The following is a 16,022-nucleotide window of genomic DNA, read 5'->3' on the forward strand; positions in this document are numbered from 1 at the left end:
TCTGTAAATGATGTCTGAGTGTTGGAGTGTGCCCCTGGCTATCTGTAAATTATGTCTGAGTGTTGGAGTGTCCCCCCTGGCTATCTGTAAATTATGTCTGAGTATTGGAGTGTCCCCCCTGGCTATCTGTAAATGATGTCTGAGTGTTGGAGTGTCCCCCTGGCTGTCTGTAAATGATGTCTGAGTGTTGGAGTGTCCCCCCTGGCTATCCATACATTTTAAGAACAAGAAGATGGTGCAGTCTGGTTTGCTTAATATAAGGAATTTGAAATGATTTATACTTTTACTTTTGATACTTAAGTATATTTTAGCAATTACATTTACTTTTGATGATTAAGTATATTTAAAATCAAATACTTTTAGACTTTTACTGAAGTAGTATTTTACTTTACTTCATTTTTTATTAAGGTATCTTTACACTTACTCAAGTATGACAATATGGTAATTTTTCCACCACTGAATGTTTCAAGAAAGGAGTGTCTGTATTTGGCCTGGCAAAGAGGTTTTATGCGCTGACTGAATGGAAGCTGATAATTGTGAGTTTTTTTACTCCGCTGGTCTTGGGAAGAACTGATGAGTACTCACTGTCCAAGACCGAGTCAAGAACCAGTACAAATGTATCAGACACCGAGATAAGACCGAGTCAAGAACGAGTACAAATTTATCAGACACCGAGATAAGACCGAGTCAAGAACCAGTACAAATGTATCAGACACTGAGATAAGACCAAGTCAAGAACCAGTACAAATGTATCAGACACCGAGATAAGACCGAGTCAAGAACCAGTACAAATGTATAAGCCACCGAGATAAGACCGAGTCAAGAACGAGTACAAATGTACCAGACACCGAGATAAGACTGAGTCAAGAACCAGTACAAATGTATCAGACACCGAGATAAGACCGAGTCAAGAACCAGTACAAATGTATCAGACACCGAGATAAGACCAAGTCAAGAACCAGTACAAATGTATCAGACACCGAGATAAGACCGAGTCAAGAACCAGTACAAATGTATCAGACACCGAGATAAGACCGAGTCAAGAACCAGTACAAATGTATCAGACACCGAGATAAGACCGAGTCAAGAACCAGTACAAATGTATCAGACACCGAGATAAGACCGAGTCAAGAACCAGTACAAATGTATCAGACACCGAGATAAGACCGAGTCAAGAACCAGTACAAATGTATCAGACACCGAGATAAGACCGAGTCAAGAACCAGTACAAATGTATCAGACACCGAGATAAGACCGAGTCAAGAACCAGTACAAATGTATCAGACACCGAGATAAGACCGAGTCAAGAACCAGTACAAATGTATCAGACACCGAGATAAGACCGAGTCAAGAACCAGTACAAATGTATCAGACACCGAGATAAGACCGAGTCAAGAACGAGTACAAATGTATCAGCCACCGAGATAAGACCGAGACACTAAATATGTGAAAGAAAGAGACCTAGTCAGTTGTCCAACTGACTGTATTCAACTGAAATGTGTCTTCCTCATTTAACCCAACCCCTCTGAATCAGAGAGGTGCAGGGGGGCTGCCTTAATCGACATCCCCGTCATCAGTGCCCGGCTTCTTCGAGGGCAGAATGACAGATTTTTACCTTGTCAGCTCAGGGATTCGATCCAGCAACCTTTCGGGTTACTGGCCCAACGCTCCTACCCGCCAGGCTTCCTGACGCCCCAGGTAGGTAGCCTGGTCTTGTGACCTACAACACTGGCTAGGCATACTGGTTTGTGTCAAGAATGGCAACACTGCTGGATTTTACACGCTCAACAGTTTTCCGTGTGTATCAAGAATGGTCCACCACCCAAAGGACATCCAGCCAACTTGACACAACTGTGGAAAGCATTGGAGTCAACATCCCTGTGGAACACTTTCGACACATTGTAGAGTCCATGCCCCAACTAATTTAGGTGTTCTTAATGTTTTGTATACTCATTATAGATGATGTGGTGCACTGGCAAAATATAAATACACACACACACACACACACACACACACACACACACACACACACACACACACACACACACACACACACACAGTCTACTCCCATTATCCATTCCAGACAGCATCTACGGTCTTCTTATCTGTGCTCAATGCGTTCCATGGAGTCTCATTGGTGTGATGACAGGTAGCCCTTGTTCTTTGCCTCCTCCTAAAATTCTCGGGGGAACTGAAACCTTAATTTTACACGTTTGGTTGCCATGGATACCTCATCCAGCGCAGCCGCAGTTTGGTAGGCAACAATAAACTCAGACTCCCTTTTAAGCCAAAATGTATCTCCAAACTAAAGCTCTGAATGACCCAGACCCCACTGCCTCTCCTCCTCTCCTCTTCCTATAACTCAACACACACTGATGATCACCATCAATGAATGACATGAGAACACTGATCAATATAGTCTTCTTATCTCTTACTGTCTCCCTCTCCTCTCTGTCTCCCTCTCCTCTCTCTTTCTCCCTCTCCTCTCTCTGTCTCTCTCACTCTCTCTGTCTCTCTTTCTCCCTCTCCTCTCTCTGTCTCTCTCCTCTCTCTTTCTCCCTCTCCTCTCTCTGTCTCCCTCTCCTCTCTCTGTCTCTCTCCTCTGTCTTTCTCCCTCTCCTCTCTCTGTCTCTCTCACTCTCTCTGTCTCTCTTTCTCCCTCTCCCTGTCTCTCTCTCCATCCATCCATCCATCCATCCCAGCGGAACGAGACCAAGCAAAGGTGTGAAATCAATTTGGGATGTAATGAAGCAGCAGCAGTAGCATCAGTGAAGACAGGTTTCAGAGAGGTGACATCTGGGTCTCTGTAGGTTTAATGGACGCTGAATCTGGTCAATAGATAGACAGTCAGTCCGTCCCTTGGAAATATCGGGTTGTATTACCTAGGTATAGGTATGGATTCATACTGGTGTAGTCTTTACTGCAAGTAGTCGCAAAACTGTTCCCTAAAACGTCTTAAATGCAACCCCTATTTCAGTTATCAAGACAGAATGTTTAAGGCACCATCTAGAGGCTGCGTAAAGTACTAAATACATATTGTGAGAAGCTGATATTTTACCGCAAATAAATTATTTTATCCATCTGCAATACTCAGGAAGAAAATTTGCGAAACAACAATAATTTCATCCATGCAGGCTATTTGTGGATTAAATGCACTATACAGAATTAGCTAATCCATATACGGCATATTTGAATGCACTTTTGTTGCACCAGTTGGGAGGAAAGGTTTTACTCTTGTCTCAATTTCTACACCCGGACCTTTTTTACGGACGCACTGGTGAACTCCGTCGCCGATTTCTTCACGCCATTGTAATATTAGTTTATTTTCAGAGTTTGGAAACACTTTGTTGGGGTTCCTAGCTCAGTTATCTGTTTGGTGAGATAAGAGAGTGACCTAATAACAGCGGACATCATGTCAACGGACTCCTGGGCCCAGGCTGTGGACGAGCAGGAGGCCGCCGCCGAATCGGTCAGCACCAGCTTACCGAACTACTCTTTGGCGAAGTGTGTCGGCTCATTGGGCCTATGCTTCGGCTGGTTAACGTTAACTATGGATTCTGTTCAACAACAAATAAATAGCAAATTACATGAATGACCTAGTTAACTCGTTAAATAGTTTACCGATATTACAATCTAACATTACATACATGACCGTATTACCGTTTACATCATAATGACTACTGTAACTAGCTAGTTTGGCTAACGGCAGCTAGCTAATTAACTAGTCAAGTTATCAAACGTTAGCTAGTTAACGTTACTTTACTAACCTAGCCAGATCAGCTAACTATGAATTGTTTTCATTGCATTGTAGGACACCACGTTTTCTGTTACATCCAATTCTATCTCGTTAACCCGATTTAATGTATTTCTTGTCACGACTTTCGACGTGGTAAAGAAATGTAATCTATCCAGGGAGGAAGATCCTAACATGTTCACGTCCTCCACTTTGTGCAGCACATGCCTTGCCCTGAAATGACCCGTTTAAAGACATTCCTGGACATCCTAAACCCATATTATGTTTGTTTATATTCCCTAGATTGGTAGCCTACAAATCAAAGACAAGCCAGAGGAAAATGGTAAGAGAAGTTACTCCATGTTACCTATTATAAACAGGCTATGGGGTTTAGCATAACACATGGTCTGAAGGATTAGAACTTACATGTGTGAATCAATTCTTGTTAACTAGTTTGGGTGGAAACAAAATGTTTCATTGAAAAAAAGTGTCAACTTGTTCTGAGATACCACAAGCTAACAAATACCATATGATACCCTCAGGTACTGCCAACACTGCATTGGCGGCGACGACAACAACAACAACTACTACTACGACAAACACAGCAGCAGCCAGCGCCACAACGCCTGCAAAGACAGGAGGAGGAGAGGGAGACAAAACAGGAGAGGAGGACGATAAAGGTGTTTACTGTCAGGCAATGCAAACAATACAACATGGGATGTCAGGCAATGCAAACAATACAACATGGGATGTCAGGCAATGCAAACAATACAACATGGGATGTCAGGCAATGCAAACAATACAACATGGGATGTCAGGCAATGCAAACAATACAACATGGGATGTCAGGCAATGCAAACAATACAACATGGGATGTCAGGCAATGCAAACAATACAACATGGGATGTCAGGCAATGCAAACAATACAACATGGGATGTCAGGCAATGCAAACAATACAACATGGGATGACAGGCAATGCAAACAATACAACATGGGATGACAGCAGTGGAAACAATACAACATGGGATGACAGGCAATGCAAACAATACAACATGGGATGACAGCAGTGGAAACAATACAACATGGGATGACAGCAGTGGAAACAGTACAAAATTGTCTGTCTTGAGCAAAAGTAAAGATATCTTAATAGTAAATGACTCAAGTGAAAGTCACCCAGTAAAATACTACTTGAGTAAAAGTCAAAGTATTTGGTTTTAAATATACTTAAGGATCAAAAGTAAATGGAATTGATCAAATATACTTAAGTACTACATAGAGCCATGACTACATGGAACTCTATTCCACATCAATTAACTGACACAAGCAGTAAAATTACATTTAAAAAACAGATTAAAAAACACCTTATGGAACAGCGGGGACTGTGAAGCAACACACACACACACACACACACACACGATAACATACTCACTATACATACACATGGATTTAGTACTGTAGATGTGTGGTAGGGGTCTGAGGGCACACAGTGTGTTGTGAAATCTGTGAATGTATTGTAATGTTTTTAAAATTGTATAAACTGCCTTAATTTTACTGGACCCCAGGAAGAGTAGCTGCTGCTTTTGCAGCAGCTAATAGAGATCCATAATAAATACAAATGTAATGTAACTGTTTTCAGATGACAAGGCGGCACAGTCGTTATTGAATAAGTTGATACGCAGTAATCTAGTGAACACAACCAATCAAGTAGAAGTTCTACAGAGGGATCCCAACTCTCCGCTTTACTCTGTCAAATCCTTCGAGGAACTACGGCTGTAAGTTCCTCTATGTCCTGTCTATAAATTCTAAGCGCTGTCTATGAGGTGCCTATGAACTGTTAGAGTGCACAAGGTGTTATGAATGTTGTTGAACTAAAATGAAAGTTTTGAACAGAATCTGTTTTGCTGTTGGTACATGTAATGTGCTCTGAGCCCCTGGCTTTGTGTCCATATCTTTCTCTGTTTTGAATAAAAAGAAATGTCCCCTAAATACTCCTGTTTCCCTCCCTGTCCCCACAGTAAACCTCAGCTGCTCCAGGGAGTGTACGCCATGGGCTTCAACCGACCCTCCAAAATCCAAGAGAACGCATTACCCATGATGCTCGCTGAACCGTGAGTTTACAGAGAGCTTCAGTCAGTTGCTCAGTCCAGACACCTCCTGATACCTCTTAGTCAGTCACACACATCTCTCAGCTTTTTGTATCAAGTTAATATTCATTCCCTGAATCCCAAACTAGTTGACAGACTAGAGATGATTAGTTTTGTTTGGACAGAAGGCATATAGACATAAGAAATGCTGTGTGGAGTCGACCTCTCTGTAATACCAAACATCCTCTGTCTGGTCTTGCTCTTCTCCATTTAAACTGATATCAAACTGTTCCATTGATCTGATTGGCCGTTAAACAGTTTTACCAGAACTGTGTGTGTTGATCTGACCTGTGCTCTCGTGGCTACCAGCCCACAGAACCTGATAGCCCAGTCTCAGTCAGGGACCGGGAAGACTGCTGCCTTTGTCCTGGCCATGCTCAGTCATGTTGATCCCAACAACAAGTTCCCACAGGTGAGTTGAACCCTGACCCTTGACCTCTCAGGGTCACTTTCATTAGGGTACACTGTCTGCTTGCTTGTTTTTTTTGTTGTACCAGTTCCAGGTAGAACCTCTGCATGTTTTGTGCCTAATGGCATGTTTAGGTAATCGGCAGGTGAGATGGTTAATACTACCTTTATATAACACCTTCCTCTCTCTCCTCTCCCAGGCTCTCTGTGTCTCCTACCTATGAGCTATATAACACCTTCCTCTCTCTCCTCTCCCAGGCTCTCTGTGTCTCCTACCTATGAGCTATATAACACCTTCCTCTCTCTCCTGTCCCAGGCTCTCTGTGTCTCCTACCTATGAGCTATATAACACCTTCCTCTCTCTCCTCTCCCAGGCTCTCTGTGTCTCCTACCTATGAGCTATATAACACCTTCCTCTCTCTCCTCTCCCAGGCTCTCTGTGTGTCTCCTACCTATGAGCTATATAACACCTTCCTCTCTCTCCTCTCCCAGGCTCTCTGTGTCTCCTACCTATGAGCTATATAACACCTTCCTCTCTCTCCTCTCCCAGGCTCTCTGTGTCTCCTACCTATGAGCTATATAACACCTTCCTCTCTCTCCTCTCCCAGGCTCTCTGTGTCTCCTACCTATGAGCTAAAACACAGCTATATAACACCTTCCTCTCTCTCCTGTCCCAGGCTCTCTGTGTCTCCTACCTATGAGCTATATAACACCTTCCTCTCTCTCCTCTCCCAGGCTCTCTGTGTCTCCTACCTATGAGCTATATAACACCTTCCTCTCTCTCCTCTCCCAGGCTCTCTGTGTCTCCTACCTATGAGCTATATAACACCTTCCTCTCTCTCTCCTCTCCCAGGCTCTCTGTGTCTCCTACCTATGAGCTATATAACACCTTCCTCTCTCTCCTCTCCCAGGCTCTCTGTGTCTCCTACCTATGAGCTATATAACACCTTCCTCTCTCTCCTCTCCCAGGCTCTCTGTGTCTCCTACCTATGAGCTATATAACACCTTCCTCTCTCTCCTCTCCCAGGCTCTCTGTGTCTCCTACCTATGAGCTATATAACACCTTCCTCTCTCTCCTGTCCCAGGCTCTCTGTGTGTCTCCTACCTATGAGCTGGCCCTGCAGACGGGGAAGGTCATTGAGCAGATGGGGAAGCACTACTCAGAGGTCAAACTAGTCTACGCCATCAGAGGAAACAAACGTAAGTCCCTATGGAGTCCTTTTAAAGTCTCAACTGATTTGACTGTATTTCAGATGGAGTGAGAAACACTGCTCTGACTTATCACACTGAGCTGACCAGGTTAATCATCCACCGCAGTTGTTGTAACTGTGGTGAAAAGGGGAATATTCTCTCTTCTTCTCTCCCCAGTGCAGAGAGGTACTCAGCTCCAGGAGCAGGTGGTGATAGGGACGCCAGGCACCATGCTGGACTGGTGTCTGAAGTTCAAGTTCATCGACCCCAAGAAGATCAAAGTCTTTGTCCTGGACGAAGCTGACGTCATGATCGCTACACAGGGTCATCAGGACCAGAGTATACGCATTCAGAGGTCTTCTCTCTCTGTGTTTCAGGAAGTTGGATAAAGTTCTAAAACCCACCCACCACACTGACCCCTTTTCTCCCTCTCAGGATGTTACCCAAACAGTGCCAGATGCTGCTGTTCTCGGCCACGTTTGAGGAGACGGTGTGGAACTTTGCCCAGCGCATCGTCCCAGACCCCAACATCATCAAGCTGAAACGGGAGGAAGAGACGCTGGACACCATCAAGCAGTACTACGTCCTCTGTAACAGCAAAGAGGAGAAGTTCATGGCTCTCTGCAACATCTACGGGGCCATCACCATTGCTCAGGCCATGATCTTCTGTCATGTGAGTTATTCCACTTAATCAAAGTGTTTGAGGCAATTATACGCATCGCCTTGCTATCTTGATCACATGATGAGTAAGTTGGTTGGTCTGTGAGGTAATGGGATAGTGAGTAAGTTGGTTGGTATGTAAGGTAATGGGATAGTGAGTAAGTTGGTTGGTATGTAAGGTAATGGGATAGTGAGTAAGTTGGTTGGTATGTAAGGTAATGGGATAGTGAGTAAGTTGGTTGGTATGTAAGGTAATGGGATAGTGAGTAAGTTGGTTGGTATGTAAGGTAATGGGATAGTGAGTAAGTTGGTTGGTATGTAAGGTAATGGGATAGTGAGTAAGTTGGTTGGTATGTAAGGTAATGGGATAGTGAGTAAGTTGGTTGGTATGTAAGGTAATGGGATAGTGAGTAAGTTGGTTGGTATGTAAGGTAATGGGATAGTGAGTAAGTTGGTTGGTATGTAAGGTAATGGGATAGTGAGTAAGTTGGTTGGTATGTAAGGTAATGGGATAGTGAGTAAGTTGGTTGGTATGTAAGGTAATGGGATAGTGAGTAAGTTGGTTGGTATGTGAGGTAATGGGATAGTGAGTAAGTTGGTTGGTATGTGAGGTAATGGGATAGTGAGTAAGTTGGTTGGTATGTAAGGTAATGGGATAGTGAGTAAGTTGGTTGGTATGTAAGGTAATGGGATAGTGAGTAAGTTGGTTGGTATGTAAGGTAATGGGATAGTGAGTAAGTTGGTTGGTATGTAAGGTAATGGGATAGTGAGTAAGTTGGTTGGTATGTAAGGTAATGGGATAGTGAGTAAGTTGGTTGGTATGTAAGGTAATGGGATAGTGAGTAAGTTGGTTGGTATGTAAGGTAATGGGATAGTGAGTAAGTTGGTTGGTATGTAAGGTAATGGGATAGTGAGTAAGTTGGTTGGTATGTGAGGTAATGGGATAGTGAGTAAGTTGGTTGGTATGTGAGGTAATGGGATAGTGAGTAAGTTGGTTGGTATGTGAGGTAATGGGATAGTGAGTAAGTTGGTTGGTATGTAAGGTAATGGGATAGTGAGTAAGTTGGTTGGTATGTAAGGTAATGGGATAGTGAGTAAGTTGGTTGGTATGTAAGGTAATGGGATAGTGAGTAAGTTGGTTGGTATGTAAGGTAATGGGATAGTGAGTAAGTTGGTTGGTATGTAAGGTAATGGGATAGTGAGTAAGTTGGTTGGTATGTAAGGTAATGGGATAGTGAGTAAGTTGGTTGGTATGTAAGGTAATGGGATAGTGAGTAAGTTGGTTGGTATGTAAGGTAATGGGATAGTGAGTAAGTTGGTTGGTATGTGAGGTAATGGGATAGTGAGTAAGTTGGTTGGTATGTGAGGTAATGGGATAGTGAGTAAGTTGGTTGGTATGTAAGGTAATGGGATAGTGAGTAAGTTGGTTGGTATGTAAGGTAATGGGATAGTGAGTAAGTTGGTTGGTATGTAAGGTAATGGGATAGTGAGTAAGTTGGTTGGTATGTGAGGTAATGGGATAGTGAGTAAGTTGGTTGGTATGTGAGGTAATGGGATAGTGAGTAAGTTGGTTGGTATGTGAGGTAATGGGATAGTGAGTAAGTTGGTTGGTATGTAAGGTAATGGGATAGTGAGTAAGTTGGTTGGTATGTAAGGTAATGGGATAGTGAGTAAGTTGGTTGGTATGTAAGGTAATGGGATAGTGAGTAAGTTGGTTGGTATGTAAGGTAATGGGATAGTGAGTAAGTTGGTTGGTATGTAAGGTAATGGGATAGTGAGTAAGTTGGTTGGTATGTAAGGTAATGGGATAGTGAGTAAGTTGGTTGGTATGTAAGGTAATGGGATAGTGAGTAAGTTGGTTGGTATGTAAGGTAATGGGATAGTGAGTAAGTTGGTTGGTATGTAAGGTAATGGGATAGTGAGTAAGTTGGTTGGTATGTAAGGTAATGGGATAGTGAGTAAGTTGGTTGGTATGTGAGGTAATGGGATAGTGAGTAAGTTGGTTGGTATGTGAGGTAATGGGATAGTGAGTAAGTTGGTTGGTATGTGAGGTAATGGGATAGTGAGTAAGTTGGTTGGTATGTGAGGTAATGGGATAGTGAGTAAGTTGGTTGGTATGTGAGGTAATGGGATAGTGAGTAAGTTGGTTGGTATGTGAGGTAATGGGATAGTGAGTAAGTTGGTTGGTATGTGAGGTAATGGGATAGTGAGTAAGTTGGTTGGTATGTAAGGTAATGGGATAGTGAGTAAGTTGGTTGGTATGTAAGGTAATGGGATAGTGAGTAAGTTGGTTGGTATGTAAGGTAATGGGATAGTGAGTAAGTTGGTTGGTATGTGAGGTAATGGGATAGTGAGTAAGTTGGTTGGTATGTAAGGTAATGGGATAGTGAGTAAGTTGGTTGGTATGTAAGGTAATGGGATAGTGAGTAAGTTGGTTGGTATGTGAGGTAATGGGATAGGGAGTAAGTTGGTTGGTATGTGAGGTAATGGGATAGGGAGTAAGTTGGTTGGTATGTGAGGTAATGGGATAGTGAGTAAGTTGGTTGGTCTGTGAGGTAATGGGATAGTGAGTAAGTTGGTTGGTATGTAAGGTAATGGGATAGTGAGTAAGTTGGTTGGTATGTAAGGTAATGGGATAGTGAGTAAGTTGGTTGGTATGTGAGGTAATGGGATAGTGAGTAAGTTGGTTGGTATGTAAGGTAATGGGATAGTGAGTAAGTTGGTTGGTATGTGAGGTAATGGGATAGTGAGTAAGTTGGTTGGTATGTGAGGTAATGGGATAGTGAGTAAGTTGGTTGGTATGTGAGGTAATGGGATAGTGAGTAAGTTGGTTGGTATGTAAGGTAATGGGATAGTGAGTAAGTTGGTTGGTATGTAAGGTAATGGGATAGTGAGTAAGTTGGTTGGTATGTGAGGTAATGGGATAGTGAGTAAGTTGGTTGGTATGTAAGGTAATGGGATAGTGAGTAAGTTGGTTGGTATGTAAGGTAATGGGATAGTGAGTAAGTTGGTTGGTATGTAAGGTAATGGGATAGTGAGTAAGTTGGTTGGTATGTAAGGTAATGGGATAGTGAGTAAGTTGGTTGGTATGTGAGGTAATGGGATAGTGAGTAAGTTGGTTGGTATGTAAGGTAATGGGATAGTGAGTAAGTTGGTTGGTATGTAAGGTAATGGGATAGTGAGTAAGTTGGTTGGTATGTGAGGTAATGGGATAGGGAGTAAGTTGGTTGGTATGTGAGGTAATGGGATAGGGAGTAAGTTGGTTGGTATGTGAGGTAATGGGATAGTGAGTAAGTTGGTTGGTCTGTGAGGTAATGGGATAGTGAGTAAGTTGGTTGGTATGTAAGGTAATGGGATAGTGAGTAAGTTGGTTGGTATGTAAGGTAATGGGATAGTGAGTTGGTTGGTATGTGAGGTAATGGGATAGTGAGTAAGTTGGTTGGTATGTAAGGTAATGGGATAGTGAGTAAGTTGGTTGGTATGTAAGGTAATGGGATAGTGAGTAAGTTGGTTGGTATGTAAGGTAATGGGATAGTAAGTTGGTTGGTATGTGAGGTAATGGGATAGGGAGTAAGTTGGTTGGTATGTAAGGTAATGGGATAGTGAGTAAGTTGGTTGGTAAGGTGATTTGTAGATCAGCGAGTGCACACTGTGTTACTTAGTCACAGATAAGTGTTGAGGAAATGTTTAATTCCCAGCTGTGAAGAGTTAAATCTGATAATATTAATGGATGTTAGCAGCATGACATGATGGGAAGCTGTTACCATGATGCCTGATACCTATTTAATCCTCTCCGATCTACACTAGGGCCTACGGGAGACGTTTCCACTGGCTAGGGGGTGGATTTGGGATGTGGTGTTTCTCTCCGTGTACTTTACCCCTCTTGTCTCTCTTTCCCGCTCAGACCAGGAAAACGGCGGGGTGGTTGGCAGGTGAGCTGTCCCGGGAGGGCCACCAGGTGGCGCTGCTCAGTGGGGAGATGCAGGTGGAGCAGAGAGCTGCTGTCATCGACCGCTTCCGAGACGGAAAGGAGAAGGTCCTGGTCACCACCAACGTCTGTGCCAGAGGTAACTCAACCAATCAAACTATTGGTGTTTATTTAAAGGCCCAGTCTGTAAAGTTTCCAGATGGTTTTGATCCTGTTTATTAATGGTATAGCTGTTGATCCTTGAGGAGTTTCAAATGAAGGAGAGGGCCCTTTTTAGCTCGTGATGCAAAAGTAACTGTTCAACTCTTCTTCACATGGATGTAGACTGATGACATTACATTAATACACTGGTCTTCATTGAGTTATTTTTAGTATTCTTCACCTGGGTAATTATTGGATATGTTGAAGACTAATTTTATGTTTGGTCTGTCCATCTACCTATTATAATCTGACCATTTGACTCTCCCTCCAGGTATTGACGTGGAGCAGGTTTCCGTGGTGATAAACTTTGACCTGCCGGTGGACAGAGACGGTAACCCGGACAACGAGACGTACCTGCATCGGATTGGCCGCACGGGTCGTTTTGGGAAGCGGGGATTGGCCATCAACATGGTGGACAGCAGGTTCAGCATGAACGTCCTAAACAAGATCCAGGATCACTTCAGTAAGTCAGGATGTCTGAATAAATCATTTATTTATTGACCTTTCAAATAAAATTAGCTACCTCTCCCAAATGATTTCCAGGTCTGTTTTCCCGGACAAGGATCAAGCCTAGTATGGACTAGAAAAGCACTTTCCATGGAGATTCTTCTTTGCGCTTGCTTTTTGGTCCAGGACTAGGCTAAATCATGTCCGAAAAACCGTCCCCAACAGTGTGACAGTCTTAACAATGACCTTTATCCTCACTAATCATCCATAGATAAGAAGATCGAGAAGCTGGACACAGATGATCTGGATGAGATAGAGAAAATCGCAGGCTGAAAAGACTTCAGAACCACATGACTGCTCTAGTCCCCCTCCCTCTTCCTGCTTCTCCCAGACCCACCCCGCCCCTCGGACTGTTATCATAGTCTTTCATTTTATAAAATATAGCGTTGGAGAGAAGAGCAAAGCCACAAACACAGCTATAATGTTTACATGTGGGTAAATGTCTAATCTTTCATGTTTTTATAAGTCTCTGAAACGTTCCCGTTTCACTCTTTGTACTTCTTAATGAATAAAGTTTATAATATTAGCTAACATTTTTCATTTGTAATATGTGCATTGTAATGCTGTCATGGTGGTAGGCTTAGAGCGCAATGGCTTATGAAAAACATTTTTTAAATTATGCAAGTCAAATGTTACTACTGCCAGTATCTTCCCTGTTTATGCAGTTATTTTGGTGGAATGGAAACAAGCCCTCTCATTTTATATAAAGATATTTTTGTTTAACCCAGTCCCTGAATGAAATCTCAAGGAGAGAATAGAGCATAATTAGGAAAATAAGCTGAATACTTTTAAAATTTTAGTTATCATTTGTGAATGTTTTGCAATGAATACAAGAATTCTGATAAGTAGTACAAAGAGTGAAATAGATGTATTGTTTTGAGCAGTCTTTGTTTTTAAAAATCATAGTTACTTTGAGATGTTTAGGGGTTCATGCAAACTTGTATCAATCTTTCTGCGTGCCACTACAGTAGTGCAGTGTTCAAGTCGCATAACATCCGATTAGTTTGTTTTCAGGATTTTCCCTCAAAATGCCAAATAGCAAAAGGGGATATGGAGAGAACGTAACTTTTACTACATGTTTTGACCAATAAAGTACAGGTAAATTAAACGATATAAAAATGTGTAATTTAGACATCCGACCATGCATCATCTCAACCTCAATGTTTTATTTTTTTTATCGATTACAAAACAACACAGACCTCGATACATTGTTCCTTTAAATCATCTCGCAGTGGAACTGTTGTCATTGTTAGGTATGTTATCGTTCATAACTGATTGACCATGTACCTGGAGACTCACCTGTCAAGATGTTAACTGTTGGTCTGATTTTTATTAACACACACTCACTGATGTCCCCATCTCAGAATCCAGAGGGAGAAGTTTGACTTTCTGGTCACACCATTGTGTTTTAATTGAAAACTCCACCCAAAAATGTATCTTTTGGTAGTTGTTTCATTAGTCCATTGATAATGTAGTCCCAAAATATGTCAGCAATGAAGTTTTCAAGATATACATAAATACAGCCAGTATGAACCATTTTGTGTCATACTTGCTGTATTTATGTATTTGGATATTTATACATCTTAACTTGATTGCTGACATGCAAAATGTTTTGGGACTACGTCAATAATGAAACAAATACCAAAATGGAGGCTGCTTTAATAGACATTTAGTAAAATGTCATCAACTCAATACGATTGCGAGGGGCTGCAAAAAATATGGAAAAACAACCTTGAGACTGAATTACCCAACAATGCCTTGCTCAAGTGCATTTTCTGTAAAATATTGAAATGTATTTTCAACGATATTATTGGCTCAATATTCTGAGTTATGACTTGAAATGTCATATTTGACATATGACCAGCTCACCCTGAGTGTAGAATGTGTGATTTGAAGCGAAATGCTAATGTGACTAAAGATGCCTATAAGACTCACTGTGGGACAGTTTAACAGCCACAGATTCAGCCTAAACCTGTACTTAAAAGCATTTTCAATTGAGATTCTCCATTGAGTTTGCTTTATAGTCCAACATTAGGCTTGATTTGTGTCTGAGAAACCACCTGTGTTTATTAAGAACTGGGATGCAGGGACAGACAGATACAAATAAAAACTTGTATATACAGTACTTGCTACATTAGGCCAAAGAAATTTGAATGAAAAGTGTGGCTGAATGATTGATTTATAGACACCTAAAAGCATTCCTTACCAACTGAAATGTTGATACACCGATAGCTTCTCTGCATTATAGTGAATTAACATTAACGGGTGACTTTTCAAAACGACCTGTATTTGGAGAACTTTCAGAGGTGTCCTTGATATAATGACATGGTCACTGTTTGATTTGAATGAGGCTGGAGTTGTGTTTGGTCAATCAGAGTCGATCCTCTACAGAACCTCACTTTCTACTGTTCTGTTAACTGTTCAGAACGGTTCAATGAACATTTAACTGTTCAGTTCTGTTAGCTCACTGTTTCTGGGACTTTTCTTAGCAAGTCATAGTGAATATCTGGGTGTATGTTATTGAATGGGGAAAATGCAGCCAATTTTTTGAGAATCACTGATGTTAAATTGAATAACATGTTATTGTTCTCTTGGTCAGGGAAATGTGTATATATGCAGTTAGATTTGAATGTCTATTTATGAGTGTTCTGAGTGCACTTTGTTGAGTTGGCCCACTATTTACCAGTCTGTACACAACACTCCTACCAAACTGTTGTTTTGGTCAACAACAAAAAACAAGTTACCAATTTCCCCAATTATTAATAAAACGTTAAATCAAGATTTAAAGTTAGGGTTGGTTATTAGTATGTCTTCATCTACACTTTGTGTGTGTGTGTGTGTGTGTGGATGAATGATGAGACTTTCCAGAAACATTTCTGCCATCAAAATGTGTCAAGGCGTTGTTAGCTTTTTTTCCTTCTGGTCACATACAGAGAGATGATATGTATCCTACTGAGTGTTGTAGATAGACACAACAAGCTATAAGTACAGCTGATGTGGGTGTTATCAGAGACGCAGCAGAGAGAACGAGACGGCAGCCTCACAGCTTAACTTGACTTTCTCCTTAATCACTCAACTGTGGTTGGGGTCCATGTACTGTACCATTCAAAAGTTTGGACACCTACTCATTCAAGGGTTTTTCTTTATTTTTACTATTTTCTACATTGTAGAATAATAGTGGAGACATCAATACTATGAAATAACACATATGGAATCATGTAGTAACCAAAAAAATGTTAAACAAATCAA

At 41.7% G+C, this 16,022-nt stretch overlaps 1 protein-coding gene and 1 long non-coding RNA gene across 2 annotated transcripts; one reads left to right on the plus strand and one right to left on the minus strand.

The window, feature by feature from the left end:
• The first annotated feature begins 3,218 nt into the window (after positions 1-3,218).
• LOC106566108 (ATP-dependent RNA helicase DDX19A) lies at positions 3,219-15,552 on the plus strand. The gene is made up of 12 exons (XM_014133959.2): positions 3,219-3,469; positions 4,037-4,076; positions 4,276-4,413; positions 5,371-5,506; positions 5,750-5,842; positions 6,188-6,290; positions 7,372-7,486; positions 7,655-7,832; positions 7,913-8,150; positions 12,042-12,204; positions 12,538-12,729; positions 12,985-15,552. Exons 1-12 carry the CDS (start codon positions 3,413-3,415, stop codon positions 13,044-13,046), a joined length of 1,515 nt encoding a protein of 504 aa, XP_013989434.1. The 5' UTR covers positions 3,219-3,412; the 3' UTR covers positions 13,047-15,552.
• On the minus strand, positions 6,375-6,692 carry LOC123725569 (uncharacterized). The gene is made up of 2 exons (XR_006758097.1): positions 6,523-6,692; positions 6,375-6,464 (listed from the first exon to the last, which is right to left on the minus strand). It is a non-coding gene; the product is annotated as an uncharacterized lncRNA (long non-coding RNA).
• Positions 15,553-16,022: the final 470 nt, after the last annotated feature.

Source organism: Salmo salar, chromosome ssa12 (genome assembly GCF_905237065.1).
Source record: "Salmo salar chromosome ssa12, Ssal_v3.1, whole genome shotgun sequence".
Classification (NCBI taxonomy): domain Eukaryota; kingdom Metazoa; phylum Chordata; class Actinopteri; order Salmoniformes; family Salmonidae; genus Salmo; species Salmo salar.

What these genes read in the sequence shown, in the direction of transcription:
- LOC106566108 (XM_014133959.2), top strand. Translation starts at nt 3,413, where the DNA reads ATGTCAACGGACTCCTGGGCCCAGGCTGTGGACGAGCAGGAGGCCGCC. An exon ending in AGACAAGCCAGAGGAAAATG is followed by an intron (nt 4,077 to 4,275) that starts GTAAGAGAAGTT and finishes TGATACCCTCAG; the next exon opens with GTACTGCCAACACTGCATTG. An exon ending in CAGAGTATACGCATTCAGAG is followed by an intron (nt 7,833 to 7,912) that starts GTCTTCTCTCTC and finishes TCTCCCTCTCAG; the next exon opens with GATGTTACCCAAACAGTGCC.